Raw genomic sequence first — 14463 nt, forward strand, 5'->3', positions numbered from 1 at the left:
TCCCCTTTGTTTCTAAACTTCACTTCCTCTTCTTTATCCTGCTTTTTTGCAGGTTAGAGACCTACATGGCTGATGGAACTGAATCTCGAATTCCAAGTTACAGTGAAACTGCTTGCAAGTCAACCCATTTCATGCGAAAAGCGCGCTATTTCTTTTTGAAAACATTCCTTGACGTGCGTGTCTCCTGTATGGACTCCAGTAAAACAAAAACAGAAGCCGCTACTCAAAAGAATGGATTGTTTTAGTATCAGTAACCCCTGCGCCTTTTCACTTTCATTACAAATTACAGACTCGAAGCCTTAAATCCAAGGCCACGATTCATGCTTGAGAGCAGCTGTGTGGTCATTCAGCATACACCCGGTCTCTGGGATGTTTACTACGACCTCCTGGGAAAGAAAAAGTCCATCTGTATGGGACCTCCTATCTCCCTTTAGAGCAGCAGAAGTGGAGGTGGGCAATATCTGCCCAGTATAAAGGCTGCCTACTTGGTCTCCCATGCAGGTGGGTGAGTCCAGTGAGTCAGGAACTTCCCATAAGTGGCACAAGCACTTTGTCCCTTCTTCATCTTTTCCTCCATGTCTTTTCCTCATGTGCCCCCCGGGTCACAGAGACATCGGAGACCACATGTCTGAGACCCACCCCCAGTGATGGCAGAGGGTTGAGCTGGAGAAAGCCTGAGTCCCTGAGGACTGGGAGGAGCAGAGTCCCCCAACCAGCCCTGGACATTCACAGGAGAGAGACACACATCTATCTTCTCTAAGTCACTGATGTTGGTTCCCATTACTCACAGCCAAGCAGTGAAATTACTTCCCCACATCTTTGTGTTCAGAGTCCCTCAACTTTCAAGAATTGCACGGTGCCTCAACAGTACCTGTTTATTGCAGTGCAATACGGCTGAAGATGTTATGCAAGTCTCGTAGGCAAGACCAAGCACCGGAGAGAAGTCAGTGAGCAACTACCACACGAGTCATACCCCTAAGGGCCTTAACGGTGAAGGAGAAGTACAGGGTGCTTGGGATCAGTGCACCTCAACAGAGGAACCTCACTGAACGGGGGCCCAACGTGGGGAGCACGGAAGTTTTGTCCGATGACAGGCATTAGGAGTAATGACTTAAAAACGAAATGTTAGGTAACGGGCAGAGAGAGGAGGTGCATTCCATTAAAAAGAACAATATTTAAAAAAATAATAAAATAAAAAGAATAATATTTCCAAAGACCTTTGAGGAAACAACACGATGTGTTGAAAGAAGAGAAGTCCAGTGACTGGAGCAGAGCAAGAAAGACACCGGAAGGAAGGGTTGAGGAAGTTAAGAGTCCAAAACCTTCCACTATCTTCTCTACTGTCTCCCCATCGCGTTCTAAACTAGGGACATGGGCCGAAAAATAAGAAATGAGGACAAGAGTTCATCAAGAAGAAAATTCTATGGCCCATTTTTCAGAATTTTTCTCCTGGGTGAGGAGTTAGAATTTACACCCACACCACGGAATCGAAGCATTCCCTGATTCTGGTTTCTCTGCCCACACCCCCACCCCCACCCCCACCAAAAAGGAAAAACACTGAAGTGAGAAAAGACAACCCTTAATGGGACCATTGTTTTGCCCTAGTTTATATAAGAATGAACAGACCAGACCAAAATATGCAAGTCATCCCTCTCAACAGAACACTTCTTGTTCCCCTCTGTCTCCAAGCCTTCTCATTTGCAAATATAAAGAAATGAATATAAATCTGCTCTTTGACAGAAGCTGGCTTCTTAGAAATTTGTTTTCTTTGTTTCCTACCTACGTGAACGCATTTCACTGAATGCAGAACCACTTTTAACATCCCCCAGGCACTGAGAAGAGGTAAGGAAAATCCTATTAAAGGCTTAAATAACCCGGGGAGGACACTAGAGGGCAGGTGTCCCCTTTAAATCTGCTACAATTTCCGCCCACAGCCGACGGCCCATCACTAAGACTGTAGGGACGCATACCTAAATTGGTCTCCTTTTCCAGAACTGTTGTAACACAAGGTGATAAATAAATAGATAAATTAATTAATTAATTAATTAATTAATTCTGCTCCACTGCTCCTCAAATAAGCTGAGCTTTGCACTTGCTCTCCCTGTCATCTTGTCCCTGCTCCTCTCAAGCCGGGCTCCTTCTCATGGTTTAGGTCTCTCTTCAAAGATCCCCTCCTTGGAGAGGCCATCCTTTAGGCCTTTATCTGGGCAACCCCTCCTGAATCCCACTGTTCTCTATTGCATGTTTCCTTTTAACGTTACCCAAAACCCCAAACTACCCTGAGCGCTTGCTTACTTGAAAATAATCTGTCCCTACGACAGAGCATGCTCCTTAAAGGCAGTGAGTGACTGTGCCTTAGTCACCGCTCTCCTCCCAGGAGCTAGAAAATGATTTGTGTCTTACCTGCTGACCGAACGAACGCACGCTCAGTCCTCGAAAATGAGCACTATCGTGGTTCCCAGTACAGATGCCTTACAGAGACCTCAGAAGAACACGATCAAAGTTATGCAGCAAGTCGACAGCAGAATCACGTTGACCTCAGAGACTCTTTCAAGCTCTATGTTTCTTTTTATATTTTTGGGGGGGGGGAGGGGAAGCTAATTTCTCATAAGAAAATCCCCATTTTCAAAAATCTAGTTTCTTCCTTGCCTCTTTCCTGTACTCTACGAATATCCAGTCAAGCCTACCCTCAAAATACTGTTCACATCATTCTTTCCACTCCTCCTGCCACCATTTTAATTAATGCTCATCTCCTAAGAATAACCTTTTTTTTTATTTAGTTGCATTTGCCTTTAGTTTCTTCCTGCTGCGATCAATAATCCTATATATAAACCTCTCCCAAATTAATTGCCTTACATTTCAACTTTATCAGGCTATTGATCAACACCTTCCATGTCTGTCCAATGCCTTCAGGTCAAAATGGAGAGTTTTTGGCTTTATTTTCAAGGCTGTTGCCCCCAGCGTACCTTTCTCACACTAGTCCCTACTTAAATTCCCTCCGTGGGCTCCCGCTACCCTGGCCTATTCACTACTTAAACCTCTCTTGAATTTCTACTATTCTTCCACCAGCGACACTGACCCTATTGTCCTCCAAAAATGCTCTCCCACAACCAAATCCCATTCATTTCTCAAAACACTGGACAATTTCCACCTTCTCTTTGAAAGCTTTCCAGATACATCCCACGCACACGGATCCACCTGTCTCTAAGTTCATCAGGGCCTAGAACAGCATCCAGCTCATTGTTGGTGCTCAGCACATTTTTGTCAAATGAATTGCTGAATCCGTAGTTGAAATCAGGCCCTGTCTTACGGCTACCTTTATTTTCTCTTTTATTTCCTTTGTGGTATTAATTCTTGGATCCCATCCCAACTGGATGTTTGAGGTCTGAGTCATAACTTCTATTCGGCTCCTTATATCTTTTCTCTGTTACCCTAAGCTCTTGGAACTAACTCCACATGCTTTAACTATCAATAGTATTATTGATAAACTTGTAATCTCTCATTTCTGGGATGGCTCAGAATTTAATAACTGCCCAGAAAACAGTAAATCCTACCGACCTTATCTGAGAGACCCCTTGGGAATCAAAAGTCTATCTCTTCTCTTTCTTTTCTTCAATTAATGTTTTACCATCATTGATACGTTGTGAAAGCAAATTATCAAGCAGCGGCCCTTTCTTGTTGGAATACCTCGCTGCGTTCCTTAATTTGACTTTTCTGATCCTCACGATTCGATAACCTAATAGTTAGTGTGTGTCAACAACATAGGGGCACCAAACTAGGCACTTAAGATAGAAACTAGTACAAAACAGGTTCAGACACTTCAGAGCAGCAAAAGGCGACTGACCAATATTGGTCAGTATCCACTGAAGACATACTGACCAATATTGCATTTTCTCAATGTTAACTTAGTACCATCATTTAATAAGTGCCACGGAAATTCAGAGGAATTACAAATTAATGAAGACTGGGACAGTACGGGAAGCCATCTGAAACTGTCATCAACAAGACTCCAACAATTATTAAGTCCCTGCACATGTCAGGCTGCTCTCTACAGTTCCTACCTTCTAGAACTTTGTGATCTGTAACTTACCTTTAATAGCTTTAGGTATATTCTAAGAGAAAGACAGATGATGTTGTCAACTTGCTCTTTAATCATTCGGATGCCGATTTAATCCAGTCACAAGGAACCACGGATGCCAACGCAGCCACACGCAGACCTCTCTTCTACATCATCCCATTCTATCCTCTCTCTTATTAGTACGTGAGAACGGCCTACTTATTTATTGATCTATGTCGGGGTCAGCAAAATATGGCCCATGGGACAAATCTAGCACCCATTCTACTTTTATAAATAAAGTTTTATTGGAATACAGCTACACTCATCCATTTTACATTGTCTTCAACCGGCGTTTGTGCTAAAACAATAGAGTTGAGTAGTTGTGAAAGACACTGTATGGCCCACAGAGCCTAAGACATTTACATCTGGCTTTTTACTGTCTGCCCCATGGCCCACCTGTTTATTGTCTGACTTTTCACAACAGAATACGAAGGGAGACCGTTTTGTTCGCTGTCCTGACAGCGAGATGTATATCTGGGACATAGTAGGTGCTTAATATCTGTTGCTGACCACTCATAGACTTGACAGGAGAGGAGGATAACTTGCATTAACATGGACCTCGGAAAGCTCTGAATCTGGCCACACATCTGGAATCACTGCTTTCTGGGCATATAGGTAATGAACTCATGTAGAGAAATTTGTAAATGGCCAAAGAATACTCTGGGGAGGATTCTTGGCCCAAGGAATAGTTTTCACTGAAAATGCCTTGGTCTCACTGCTGGGCTTATTTGGGGACAGAGCACCGTATTTTTTATAGCCCTGCTACGCTAAATGAAATATGTACTAAATCACCAGGCGGGCCTGGAACTGAGAAACTGGGTAACATCTGGAAAATAAGAGCTTAGGGTAACAAACTTCTAAAAACTTGTTGATAGGAGCACCAACATGGGCCTTTCTATTAATTTATTTGACTCCTGTCAATTGATATTACCCAGAGGTTTAAAAAAAGAAAAAGAAAAAGAATAAGAAAAAAAGAAAAAGAAAAAAAAGAAAAAGAAAAAGAAAGAAAAAGAAAAAGAAAAAAAAAAGAAAAAGAAAAAGAAAAAGAAAAAAAAACCCAGCCATGGTTGTAAAATATAAAAACACCATTTCCCGTCCTTCTTTTTTTCAGTTTCCACGAGTAACTTACAATTTTGTTCTATGTAAAATTCATACCAAAGAAACTCTTTATTAACAGACAGAAATTCTGACCTACTGAAACCCAGCCAATGCCAGGCAGAGGTAGCAGAACAAGCCAAAATCAACATGCTGGTTTTTAGATATTCTGTTTAAGGGGCAAACAGTGTTTCAGTTCTGAGTAACCTATATACCAAGATGGACAGCCTCACCCAGGAGACCACAACATGCCTTATATTTCAGATTTTTATCAGCTAGGTCTCCAGGCTGAGCTGCCTTGCCATGACCCGCCCACTTCCCAGGCCAACCTGGTAGACCAGTACTCCCCAGCAGTACACCCTTTCTATTCATTCCCTGTGCTATGGCCTGAGGGATTTAGAATGTAATCTATCCTTATCTTTTCCCATTTAAAAATTCTTCAAATCTCTGTACTGCCTTCAGGGGAAAGCCAAAGCTCTCATAACACAGGAGGATCTTCATGAATTGGCTTTGTGTGTCTGCCGACCCGTCTCCCCTTGCCATGTGCCCCTCTTAGCCCTCTCCTCCCCTTCCCTTCTGGTCTAAAGGCAGGACTTCTAGGAGTTTTGATAATGTCTCATTCTCTTTCTTCCTTTTGTCCCTTTCTCTTTCTCCTTTTCTCTTCCCTCTGGGGCTTCTGAGCCTTTGCACTTGCTCTTTCCTTTCTGCTTCTGCTTGAAGCACTTTTCCTTCTCTTGTCTGGCTAACCTCAGTTTACTCCCTGAGTCTCACCTCAGATTTCTCCCTAATAGCCTTTCTGGGTTCTCAAAGTCCAGATTAACAGAAAAATCTCAGGAGTAACACTCTAAGGAACTAAGTAACCCTCTACTAGGAACTCCAAATCAAATCCCAAAGAATGTATCGCATGAAAGATTAAAGAGGGGATCCCTGGGTGGCTCAGCGGTTTAGCGCCTACCTTCCACCCAGGGCCTGATCCTGGAGACCTGGGATCAAGTCCCACGTCAGGCTCCCTGCATGGAGCCTGCTTCTCCCTCTGCCTGTGTCTCTGCCTCTCTCTGTGTGTCTCTCATGAATAAATAAATTTTAAAAATCTTAAAAAAAATAAATTAGAAAAAGACAGATTAACGAAAGGTAGATCTCTAACTTATTTTGATGTCACCCCCAACATGGTCTAAATTCTTAAAGTCAATGTACAAGTTCTGCCTTAAGCATGCTCCCAAAGCAATTCAACTATGGGTCTCCTAGATAAATTTTCAAATCCTTTGCTATCAGACAAACAGAAAGTCCAGGAATTGTCCTTCTAAAATACGGTACAAGTGTTCTGTTCAAAATGCATACTAAATATACTGCAATCAAAGACATAACGTTTGCCTTGAAATCTTTCACTTCCAAGAAATCAAGGAGAGAACACGGATGAAGATAAACCACTTGAATGGCTCCAACACCTGGCAATATGAGAAGTTACTGCGTTATTCTGGAGAGATACTTATTACAGAGTGCACAGGTTTGAAGATCACTGAATATGAAATTGCACAAAAAATGAAAGTGGACTTTGATGTATTCAACTAGCAACGTCTGGGCTGCAACACTGGGCACATAAACACCTCCTGCAATAGCCTCTGGTTATGTAGGAGGTGCTGCAATCTAAATGGTTACAATGATGCCTGTCATCTTTTTTATAACCTGGCGTGGCAAGTAAAATCTGGGGGGTAAAAAGGATTGATCTACCAAGTGCCAACAACAGCAAGCAGAATAGATAATCTTGCTTCAGAGAGAACAACAGTTCATAGCAAATAAGTCCCAAGGCAGGTGGCCAATTCTAGGCCTCTACAGATCTGGCAAGATTTGAAGGTGGTCCGAACTGGAGAGACGAGGATTGAGGTGTGGCCTTGGATATGAAGAGGGAAGAGGATTAGAGCATTAAATCCCACCAGTGGAAAGGTGTTTGAAACAAGGCAGGGAACACTGGACCGAGGGTAAAGGCTTGGCTAATGAGAGTCAAGAAAGAAAACAGCTTGACAGCCTCCCCAACAGGAGTTAGAAAAGCCACAGCTTGAGCTTCCTCTAGAGAACAGCGTGAAAGCAAAGTGGGACCACAAGAAGCAGACTGCAGCCTCCAGGAGAGGCGGTTGGCCGGGGCCGGCCTCCAGGTATACCAGCCCTTGGGGCCACGCTGTGACAAGGCTTCCTAAATCCTGTTTGCCACTGTCGAGGAAGCTCTTAGTACTTTCCCAGAACCTCCTGGGTTCAAGAGAAAGGAGAAATAACTCCTGAAAGGACCATACCTACCAAGTGTTGAGCAAGCTAAAGCTTAGCTCAAAACTCTTTCTTTAGGCACTGCAGGGTCTTTGAGAAATGCCTCCAGGAAGCAAGCCTGGCTGCTGAATTTAGCTCATTTCACTCCTGTTAGGACAATGCCAGTGTTGTCATTCTATGTCCATACTTACACAGAAGGAAGAACAAGGAACCAGGACAGGGACGCCACCTTTAAAAATTTGGCAAAGTACACTCCCTTCCTCCATGCCTCTTCTCCGGGGACAGACGAGAAGGCAGAGAGAAAGGGAGAAGAGAGCTCTGCACAGCTTTTAGCCTCCCCAAAGGGAGATGCAAACTCCACCCCCCCCCCAAAGAACTGGCGTGCCAGCTTCATTACAAAACTCTCCCATAATATCTGCAAGGCCTTCTGAGATCACGCTAACTTCAAAGATTTTCTATAGAGGTTCACCCTTAAAATACGAATAATCATGATGTGGGTGAGCAGGTAATCACCTTGCTGACTTTCCAGTGCAATCTACATGCCTCTTAAAAAAAAAAAATCTTCAAACTTACTATGATCTCAAGAGGCATCGTGGATTTTTTTTTTAACTTCGAAAAAAAAAAAAAATGCCCAGGGAAGCAAGGAGAGGTGTAACAATTTAAGCAGCGAAAAGAACACAGTCACTCATGTTTTTAAAAGAAGAAAACCTGTAGGACAACCTCTGACATGTCACATTCAGTGACATCTGAATATTGATGAAGGAAACTGCACCCAGACAGCAGGAGCAGTTCAATCAACTTTGGTGATAGATGCGGGTCAAGGCTGTGACAGCCGGGTTAGCACAACCAATCCAGATTTCACCCTTACTTTAGTAGTAACTTGCTTCACAAAGACCTGATGCAATGTCTTGCAACAGGTCCAAAAAAAGTCACACCTGGTATTTCTGCCACTCGGCTCGGTCCCCCGTCTGATGTCCTGTAACATTCTCAGGTTCGTTGAGAAGATTTCAGAAGTGACTTTAAGGGAACTCATCCATCTCTCTCCCTTGTCAGTTATTAACATGGACGACCAATTAAATTATATTTCATCTTCAGAATTATTAGCAGTATATATGACCCATTATTTACATCGTTAAGCATGATTCTTACAAAGGAACAGAGAAGCTGTATCCTCAGGATTTCTGGGAGTTCTTTGCACACAGCGCACACTCGTGTATTTGGTGCATGAATAATGAGGCAAATTACAGATCAAGAAATGCATTTAACAATACTTTAGAGATCTAAAATAATTCTCATAATTAGCTTCCAGATATAGTCATCCGGTTTTAAAGAGAATTCACTAAATGGGGCTTTTCTAACAGCCATTTTATGTTTATGTGGAATAGATACTTGAGTAAGCTGTTTTTTCTAGATCATAACTGTTGATATTTAAAAACTAAAGATGATCCAACATGTCTGTTTACACTGGCAACCTCAAGGCATCAAATTCAGGCCTTATTCCAGTCCCAACCTCTTTAACTTTTTATTGTACTAAAGTGGGAACTCACATGTGTTCGTTTAAGCACTGCTGATACGTTGGGAGGTTAGGTGTGGTGTCAGATACAAAAATTTGGCAGAGGTCCACGAGTTTCCACGTGTTCAACCACAAAGGGCAATTTGTGCAATGGGAATAGTATGGAAATATTATGGAATTATATTGTGTTTCATGTTTATTCCACAAGTGTATTATCTTAAATATTTTAAAGCAAAGTTAAGCTGATGCTGCATACAGAAGCCAAACCCAGGTTAATACTTTCAAAGAATTCTAATAATAAGCTCAGTCGAGGAACACGCTGGAGCAGGGAAATTGTACTAAGAAAAGACAGAAATCACCAGGTTACTGCCTGCCACCCATGCACAACAAGCCCCACGTTGCTATTTTTACCAAGTATTATGGGAAAACCAAAGAAGAAACAGCATTTTAACACCTCGCTGAGTTTTAAAGCAGGTACAATATTCACGTTTGGGTGCCCAACTCCCCTCGTTTGATTTGAGGCCAAGGCTCCACAGTGAAAGCAAAGTGGAGAGGTTTTCCCCTTAATTATCTAAGTAATTACCTTAAATGTCTGCTTTGCTTTGGCTGTGGAGACATAGTCACAACCATGAAGACCCTACTGAAAACAAGAAGATACGAAGTTCATAAAATGCTCTTCGTCTCCGTTGCAGAAAGGCACACGAACATCACCTGAAAATGCAAACTGTGATCTTTTGCGACAAGATTAGAGAACACCGGTTTTGTCAAGCTGCAGTAAGAACTATTCCTGCATTTCCTCGTATCCTACAGTGAAGGGAACGTCTATTGCCTAATAACCCACACTCAGTGACTCCTGAAGCACAGCCAGACGGACAATGTGGACTGTGCTGGCCATGGGCATTGTAAAACATACGTACTGGAATGATCTATTTTGTGGTGTCCTTCAGTCTTCTGCTCCTTGCTCAGAGCTCTCATACAAGAGATTTGTGCAAGGAAGTAAGTTCGCCGGGGAAACAGACATCAAGTCTGTGTCTCGATTCCATGAGAACGTACCTCACCCTAGAGAATATCTAATGAAATCCTAGAGAAAGTGGTTAAGTAAACAAAGTGTTTATTTTCTGTATGAAACTTCCTATTTTAAGGGAACATCCTGTCATCTTGTTCTGGCTTCGCTGGTGCCCATTCTCCTTGTTTGGCCTCTTGCTTTTCCTCAAGGCCCTACCACAATATTCGCCCTCAGGAAATTGTGTGACGCACAAGTTACTCTACCCCTTCCTTCCATTGTGATTTAAAATGTATGTAGAATTCTGATCTCACAATTGTCACACACTCACAAGGAGACACCTAGCTTACCTGAAAAGTCACTTAGCGAAAATTCTTTCCTCAGCATTGAAGGATGTATCTAGATTCTCTGCCCTGAGCATCAGAGTTCCAAGTAAAGTCACTCTTGGGACACATTGGCTTCCCTTCCCATGGATACTGGATACTATCATGGCTGTAACTTTTTATTAGTCAAAGAGGGAACTGTTAGGCTTGGAATATTCCATCCTCACCTTTCCCCTAGTTGATATACTTCAATGTGTTATTCATCAGCTCTAAGGATGCTGTACACCTGAGGGAAGATCCTAGTCAATCTTTGGTGCCAAGATGTCAATTAAAATTCAGGTTTCTCTGGAATTCTTTCGGAGCTCACTGGAAAATTTCTTTTTGTTAAGCTACTGAGTAAATACAGGAGTTAGATAAGATTTTCAAGGTTGATATGTGAGACGTTCCTCCCTTTGCTTCCAAGAACACTACATTCCTAGTTCCTTGTCATGTTGGCTGCAGACATAAAGGAGGTAGAAAGGCATTTTGTGGACATTGTGATGGGAAAGGAATTCGGTGACATATACTTGTGGGTCCAAAGTGCTTTGCTATGCATGACTGAAGCCCACCTTAGCCTTAGTCCCATCAGGTGGGCAGGCAATGAGACATTAGCAATATTCCCAAGGTTCTGTGTGCCATATAAGTTTCCATATTTTTTTTTCTGTCAACCCAGGACTTCAAAACACCATGCTTATTAAAAAAAAAAAAAATCCTGGACCGGATAACATTATCATGGCTAACACACTGGTGGATGATGACAAATTAACGGGTAACTATTTGTCTTGGTGTTGCCATTTTAGAATGTGACTCTTGGAGGCCTTCTGCCTAATGCCAAAGTTAGAAGACAGATTTGAAATCATCCCTGCCCTTTACCTGCCTTGAAATGAGGTTTCAGACAGACTATTTAATTATCTCTGCCTCACATATTCTATGAAGCTGGACTTCAAGAAAAACATGACAAATGGCACATTCAGAATAAAAAAGACTGTTAACCAAAGGTAAAATGAAAGGATCTAACACTGAATGGGTTGGTTTAAAAAAAAAAAAAAAAAAAAAGGATGAAAAAGCCCTTTGCATGGTGATTATCTCAAGTAATTATCAGTTTTTTCCATGGAGTTTACAGGCCCCTAAAATTTGTCTATAACACAAGTAGATTATAAGAACTTGGGGTGAAAAGAAGGCATTTCTTTATAATAGCCAGGAGCATTAGGAGAACAATGGGTGAGTGTAATGCAGGAGGATTGGAAGTTGGTGAGAGAAGCAAACGTGTGTAGAAGAAATGACAATGTAAAAGAAAGCTGCAACTAGAAGACCAATGTCATAATGTACTGATTTCTTGCTGGTGTTCTTTTAGGGAGACAGGGAAAATATTGCCAAAGAACTCATCAGGATTTGGATTTTTTTTGGCAACAACAAGATTTTTATTATAAAGCAAATTGAGTATATACCTACCCTAAGGCCAACATTAAAATGAAATTCTTATACTTTGTTCCTCCCCCAAATCTGCACAAGGACTTCCTCAAGATCTTAGTATGCTTGTAACAAGATGGCAGGAATTGGGCCGAACGTATTCTAAAACAACACACAACCCAGCTTCAAGTGAAAATGTTGATACTAGTAAAATTGGAACATGCTACTCCAGTGAACTAAAATTTGATGTGAATCAGAAAGGCTCTTGCAAGCAAAGGCTTGGCAGTTAGGTAATGATGGTACCTGCTGGGTCCAGGACTGAGAATTCATGTTTTTACTGAGCAACTGAATTCAAAATGCCAAGTTTAGAGGAGAAATGCAAGGAAGTCTAAAACGACCAAGTCATGCAGACACTTGATTGATTTTATGAAAGAGATACCACTAAATAAATGAATCCTAATTTATTGTAGTCAACCTTCATAATGAAATTCCATCATCTTGATTGACTACATTCGATACGAACTCAGGATGGCCACATTTGCAAAGTGTCTCTTAATGCATCTCGCTACAACCTGGTTATGGTACTTGAGCCCACAGGATAATTATGTACAATTATTTAATTATTTATTTTCAAGTAGGCTCCACGCCCACATGGAGCTTGAACTTATGACACTGAGAAGAAAAGCTCTATGCTCTACTAGCTAGCTGCTCGAGCCAGCCGGGCACCCCTAATTATGTACGATTTACAATGACGGATATTTCACTGGTTTGTTCTTTGCCTTCTAGAAGACTCATCAATCATTCAAGAACATGATATATTATGCATAATTGTTTCATTTCTTTCCCTTTTGTAAAATTCGTTGATACTAATCACTAAAAATTATTCTCATTTATATCAGCATTGTACATATAAACCAAGAAATGTTCTTGTGGGGATGATGACAAAAGGAAGGAAGATAAAAATCTTACAAACTTTACAATCTCATTACTATGAAATGTCTACTTTGCAAACAAGGCCAGTGATCCTTAAAGTAAAAACACAGTGAACAACTAAGTGTTTTCACTCATGTTAAGATTTAAAAAAACAAAAAAACAAAAAAACAAAACTCAAAGGGACATTTTATTGTGTGAAACTTAAAATATATGGAATTTAATATATAAAAAACAATGATATGATTGAACCCTGGATCAACCATTTGCTAGCTGGATTACCTTGGGAAAGTTGTTAAATCTCCATTACCTGCAGTTTCCTCATCAAAAAGTGGTATAAATCAACAACCACACTGATGTTTCTCATTGAGTAGTAGTGAAAATAATATAAGATAATGTATAGGTGAATGTACTTTACAAATCATATAAAAGTAAGATGTACTCAACCACTGTGAAGTACCAGGATAGAAATTAAAGAATAAATGTTATTTAAAAGTTACTTGGCATCCATTTTTAAGGAACTTGCTTTCAAAAGCATCAATAGCTATGCCAAAAATGTTCAGGTTGTACTTCACCATAAGTCTAATTTATTAGATCCTTTAATAAAAGTATAAAAAGGTTCAAAAGACAATTTCAACTCCCTACTCCACCATAGCATGTGTAGGAAATCCTTTCATACATAATCAGACTAAGGGTCTTACTCTTAACTGCATAAAGCAAACTGGAAATGGAAATATGGCAATGTATAATTACAGTAACTTGAAAATATTTCTAAATATCCTCATTCTCAGAATAAACTTTTGCTTTGGGAAGGCTTCTCAAACCTGGTCAATATATTGAAAATCAATGAATACGTTGAACGATGTGAAAATCACTCTGGCTGGTTTCTCTCTATTTTGGGGGGGGGGAGGGGACTGTTATTGTTTTATATGATGTTTTGTTTCCTGGGCACTCTTCTGACACTCCAACAGGGATTAGCTATTCAATTCCATTTCTCAGAGCATCACTTAGTAACGGATGCTGAAAAGTTGAGCGGCAATACTCACAACATGACTTGCCAAATGACTAGATGGTCTGAAACAGAATGAATAATGTATAGTTAAAATCAGGGCCCTGATATCAGATATGTCGAATTCAAAGAAAGTCTGACTGTTAAAGCTTTGTGACTTTTGGCAAGCAGTTAACTCCCTAGTGCTTGGTTTCCTTACCGATAAAGCAGAGATAATTGTAGTGCCTATTTCAAACAGTTATGAGGGCTAAATAAAAGAATCCAAAGGAAAAAAAAAAAAAAGAATCCAAGGAAAGTACTTAGAGAAGCATCTAACATGCAGAAAACATTCAGTGAGTGTTAAATAGTATATGTAAAGAAATACAGACAAAATAAGAGGTTTATTTTTTTCATAAAATCCTTGACTAGAGATTTTAGGCATAGAAAAATCAACTTGAGAACATTTTAACAATCAAAATGCCAAATCATTGAACTAATTCAACTCAATATTGCGCCTTTTCCTTACATATACATGTGCATACATGCATGTGTGTATACCCATATGCACACACATGTTACTATATAAGGCACACACACACAAATTTATCTTGATGGCAGGAAGGCTACAGCAATGCAGATCATAGAACCTGTGCTTTTCTTCAATTAAGCCATTTGATTTTCCAATGCTTCTGTAAGTTCAAATAATTTTGATTTGTGGCCAGTGGGGGGAAAAAATTGTCCATTTCTTTAGATGCAGTACGATGGCAAAAGGAAGTGATTCAAGGTGAA

General features: G+C 40.7%; 1 protein-coding gene across 13 annotated transcripts in view; it reads right to left on the minus strand.

The window, feature by feature from the left end:
- Window positions 1–14463, minus strand: part of GAS2 (growth arrest specific 2) — a 150657-nt gene that overhangs the window by 28049 nt on the left and 108145 nt on the right. For 12 of the 13 annotated variants that reach the window (XM_072793759.1, XM_072793758.1, XM_072793757.1 and 9 more), the window contains one exon: window positions 9565–9618. The exons of the other annotated variant lie outside the window; for it this stretch is intronic. In XM_072793759.1, coding sequence (XP_072649860.1) covers window positions 9565–9618 — 54 coding nt within the window. The remainder of the gene's footprint in view (window positions 1–9564; window positions 9619–14463) is intronic. 13 annotated transcript variants of the gene reach the window in all.

The sequence above is a fragment of the Canis lupus genome, chromosome 23 (genome assembly GCF_048164855.1).
Source record: "Canis lupus baileyi chromosome 23, mCanLup2.hap1, whole genome shotgun sequence".
Taxonomy (NCBI): domain Eukaryota; kingdom Metazoa; phylum Chordata; class Mammalia; order Carnivora; family Canidae; genus Canis; species Canis lupus.